Genomic DNA, 5,000 nt, shown 5'->3' on the forward strand with positions numbered 1-5,000 from the left:
CGAAACGCCAATATTATCTAATCTATAAGCAATTCCTTCTTTCAGTTTTAGGGATGCCACCTCCTAATTGTCAATTTTACTTGATAATATCCATAGACATTATAATTTCCATTGATATAAACATGTATAGATGATATTATAAAAGCTTTGTGCTGATTTTAACAACTTTATTTCCCTGTGTATTTTCAAAATAGCATCATTATAATCACCATGATAAACCACGGCGCAGTTATGGATATCTATAAAGTGTTGTTTAATTTCTATACTTTAATTTGCCTTTGCCTTATCTTATTCATATGACCGTGAGTCATTAACTCTATAGGAAGTTAATGACACATATCCAATTGTCTTAGTTGCGTAAATAGCTGCTGCCTCCTTTTAGGCTGGGGTGACATGGTGGTTTCCAAACTATTGTTCGGATCTACTCACTAAGCCGGCACTGTAGGTTATCATTCATAGACAAATAGATTTATGTATATATTGCAAAATACGGTACATACATGTAAGACACGTTTTTTCAAACTACAAAATCACCCATTAGCCTTAAAGTTATGTTAAATACTTTTAAATTCCCCTATTTTAAGAATCCAGGCAACTTTAGAATTAATATATGGTGTATAAAATTATTAAATGTAACACTAGAATAGTCTCTATTGCAAATATTTATAAAAACATAATCTCTATTGCAGATTTATAACAACATAGTCTCTATTGCTGTGCTAATTAATTAAGGACAAATATGCAATTTAGGATATCACTACGCTTATGACTCAAATATTTCCACAATTAACCTGACCTATAAGGTTTCTTGACACAAGATAAGGCCTGAGTTAACCTGAAGTGACCCGAGTGAGCCCCCCCCCCACACACACACACACATACAGATTCCATGGATCATTGAAGCTGTGTCCTATATGCAGATGCTTCTTAAGAACTGCATATTAGGATATGAGGACCGAATCCTGAAGAATCTTCGTGTTTTCTCAGCTTACAGCGCAGAGTTCTGGTAGCGACCCTGAAAGAATACAAACAGAATGAGAATAGTGATGAGGTAATGGTGTTCAATTTAGGTGCTTCTAAAAGGGTATTCAAAAGGTATTCTAAAAGGGTACTCTATAAGGGTATTCAAAAGGTATTCTAAAAGGGTATTCAAAAGGTATTCTAAAAGGGTACTCTATAAGGGTATTCAAAAGGTATTCTAAAAGGGTATTCAAAAGGTATTCTAAAAGGGTATTCAAAAGGTATTCTAAAAGGGTATTCAAAAGGTATTCTAAAAGGGTATTCAAAAGGTATTCTAAAAGGGTATTCAAAAGGTATTCTAAAAGGGTATTCAAAAGGTATTCTAAAAGGGTATTCAAAGGGTACTCTATAAGGGTATTCAAAAGGTATTCTAGAAGGGTATTCAAAAGGTATTATAAACGGGTATTCAAAAGGTATTCTAAAAGGGTATTCAAAAGGTATTCTAAAAGGGTATTCAAAAGGTATTCTAAAAGGGTATTCTAAAAGGATATTCAAAAGGTATTCTAAAAGGGTATTCAAAAGGTATTCTAAACGGGTATTCAAAAGGTATTCTAAAAGGGTATTCAAAAGGTATTCTAAAAGGGTATTCAAAAGGTATTCTAAAAGGGTATTCAATAGGTATTCTAAAAGGGTATTCAAAAGGTATTCTAAAAGGGTATTCAAAAGGTATTCTAAAAGGGTATTCAAAAGGTATTCTAAAAGGGTATTCAAAAGGTATTCTAAAAGGGTATTCAAAAGGTATTCTAAAAGGGTATTCAAAAGGTATTCTAAAAGGGTATTCAAAAGGTATTCTAAAAGGGTATTCAAAAGGTATTCTAAAAGGGTATTCAAAAGGTATTCTAAAATGATATTCAAAACTACGTAACCTTAGATGATGACTTGATACATATAACGATAAGTTTTTCAAGAGTCTAAATATCTAATAGTTGAGATTAAAAACGAAACATAGGGATTTGCTATCATGCATGTTGAAATATTAAAGACTTTTTACTTGTTTCACTCTTTTCAGGAAATAAAGAATAGCACTTAATTAATTTCCATAGGTTGTCTTTGCCGTTTTATACCTGTCTCTGAAAACTCAAAGCAACATTAAGATCACATATAGAACATATATATATATATAATATATATATATATATATATATATATATATATATATCATATATATATATATATATATATATATATATATATATATATATATATATATATATATATATATATATATATAGGGAAGTTGTTTAGCGTAGAAAGCTGCTACGTTTGCGCTTACCATAGTAGTTGAATTAAGAGAAAAATAGAGAGAGGCAGATAAATACAGATAGGGAAAAACAAATAAGGACTGAAATATAGAGATAGATAGATAGAGAGAGAGAGAGTGGAACAAATAGAGAGTGGAAAAATAGATGGCTAGTCGATAGACAGATGAAAAAAAAAAAAAAAAATAGAGACAGATATACAGAGATATACAGAGAGATTTAACAGTGTCCAATGACCGATATATATAGAACAGACACCCTAAATAGAGGCACAAATAGATTAAGAGACGGAACAGACAGAAAAAAAACAAAAAACAGATGAACAGTCAAAGACAGAAAGAAAGACAGTCACAACTGGACAACAGACAGACAGGGAGATACAGCACGGTCCCAGGAGCAACAAGTCTTACCACGTATCTGTAAGTCTCAGTAACAGATTCCCCTGAAGTCTGGCGTTCGAAGCTGATGCGGGGCAAAACCAGCGGCCGAGGTTTTAATGGGTCAAACATGGCCTAGCAAAAGGTCATAGAACCACGTTGAAAGCAGGTCTATCGTTCTAAGATTTTAGGTATGTATTTAGCAGTCATGTTTGTGGTATTGCGTGTTGTAGTGTTGAGTATTTATTATATAGTAAGATCGTAGGGAGTGAAAACGTAATGCTGCGTTTAGGTTTCGGTTTTGTATTTATGTACATTGTCTATGCTTATGTTATGTTTCAGTCCATGTGTGTGAATGAGTGTTGTTTTATATGACTATGTGTAGCTGTTTGTGATTATGTATTTGCGTTTCGCGACCAGCATGAAAAACCTTGTAAAAAAAAGCAACAGTATAGCAAATCTATTAGCAACATCAAGCAAACTTCACTATAGCATTTGTAGAAAAGCTATGAATGGGCGTGGACAATTCCACAATGCAAGGCACCGCAAATGACGCTTTGATATCACCCTTTCCAAACGATATAAAACCAAATCGAAACCTTGCTTTCCCTCTATCACAAAGGAATCCTCCATCCCCATTCACAACAGCTACAAGAATATACCAATTTAGAAAAGCAAGCCACACAAACGCTTCCGTACAACTGGCTCTGGGTCATGCTTGTTTTGCCATCGCTGTTCTAACTCCCAGGGATGCAGGTCTCGCGAGCGGTAACTTACTTGACTGTCAGTGCTGTTGACTTTGTGTTGCTTTGCCTTTTTCTTCTTCTTTCTGTGGGTTCAGAGGCGTTGGGGTCGGGTTAGGTTGGAGGTGGGGGTCAAATTGGTGTTATAACATATAAATGGAGAGATTTATCTAATATTGGGGCATTTCGTTCAATTCTTTTGATTCCAATAAAAAAAACAATAAAAAAAAAACTTCTAAGGGTATTATTTTTCTTGGTAACTTTTATCTCACTACTTTGTTATCTGTTTTCATTCTATTACATGATATAATTGATTTCATAAAATATTTCAGCACTCAATATACTTCGTTACATGACATAATTCACTACATAGACTAATCACATAATATAATTAGATACGTAATATAACACCTTGCACAATATAATTCATTACTTATATAACCAGTCACATACATGATTTAGTATTTCTTTCAGCCCTTCAAACGCCATTACGATCAAACATTACGGCAAAACTTACACAATGGTGCTGATGCCGAAGCCAACGAGAGCAAGGACGATAACGGACGCAAGAACAGAAACAACTATTATCCAAACAGCTACTCCCTGTTTCGTATCTGTTGAAAAAAATATATATATTTTAATGGATTTGTAAAACGCTGGTAGAGTGAATGTCTTAGGTATATATTTTGTTGATGTTAGATTGGATCCCTTTATATCTTGTCTTATTTTTATTCTATATTTGATTTGTTGATATAAGATATGATATTAGTATTGGAAAACATTTTACTTATATGCCCAATGTGAATATTTATATAGATTTACGGTATTTTTGTCCACGTATACAATATATTGATAATGACGAACAATAATAGAATTTAATTCACATCACATATATGAATATATATTTGTATACTGATAACTTTACGTAAGATAGAATTTTTTTTTTAAATATGTTTACTGATAACAAAGAAAGTGGGAATGGGAGGCTGTGACTCTTTGATACTGTAGAATGAAATATTATCTTATGTAATCAAACTATTATGAAAGTCAAGGAAAGTTATATCTATATACCATGATTTAATGTCTCTCTCACTCTCTCATTCTCTCTCTCTCTTTCTTTCTTTCTATCTTTCTCTCTCTCTTTCTCTCCACCTCTCTCTCTCCCTCTTTCTCTCTCTCCCTTTCTCCCTCCCCCCCCCTCTCTCTCTCCCTCCATATCTCTCTCTCCCCTTCTGTATGTGCACATGTGTGTATGTTTGTGCGCGTACACAACCGCACACACCCTCAAACCCCCCTCTGTCCGTACATGTGAACTCCTTCAGCAGTGACCCCTCGACCGCGCCGCCTTCCCCGACAGCCACCACCAGCACCCGCAGAGACCGCTGATCTTTCGGGGCGTTGAAGACCTTCGAACACCTCTGGTCCGACGACCTCCCAGCAGCCACGACCTCCTCACACGAAGTCTCGCCGTGGGACATGATGTCGGCGGGAGCGAGGGGGTCGTAGATGGTGATTTCCATCGTCGTGTTACCTGGGTAGGCTCCGGCCACCACGATCTTGTCGTTTCCGTCCAGGGAGACGCTGAATTCTCCAGGAAGTTC

The 5,000-nt window shown here is 35.1% G+C and overlaps 1 protein-coding gene across 1 annotated transcript in view; it reads right to left on the reverse strand.

Moving 5' to 3' along the window:
- Positions 1 to 464: 464 nt before the first annotated feature.
- Positions 465 to 5,000, reverse strand: part of LOC122266959 (uncharacterized) — an 8,063-nt gene continuing 3,527 nt past the window's right edge. Inside the window, exons 5-9 of the mRNA XM_043036951.2 lie at positions 4,706 to 4,999; positions 3,917 to 4,013; positions 3,356 to 3,485; positions 2,690 to 2,791; positions 465 to 1,015 (exon numbers count right to left, since the gene is read on the reverse strand). Coding sequence (XP_042892885.2) covers positions 989 to 1,015; positions 2,690 to 2,791; positions 3,356 to 3,485; positions 3,917 to 4,013; positions 4,706 to 4,999 — 650 coding nt within the window. The 3' untranslated portion in view covers positions 465 to 988. The remainder of the gene's footprint in view (positions 1,016 to 2,689; positions 2,792 to 3,355; positions 3,486 to 3,916; positions 4,014 to 4,705; position 5,000) is intronic.

The sequence above is a fragment of the Penaeus japonicus genome, unplaced genomic scaffold, assembly GCF_977035675.1.
Source record: "Penaeus japonicus unplaced genomic scaffold, GWHDUDI00000001_assembly GWHDUDI00000011, whole genome shotgun sequence".
In the NCBI taxonomy this organism is placed as follows: domain Eukaryota; kingdom Metazoa; phylum Arthropoda; class Malacostraca; order Decapoda; family Penaeidae; genus Penaeus; species Penaeus japonicus.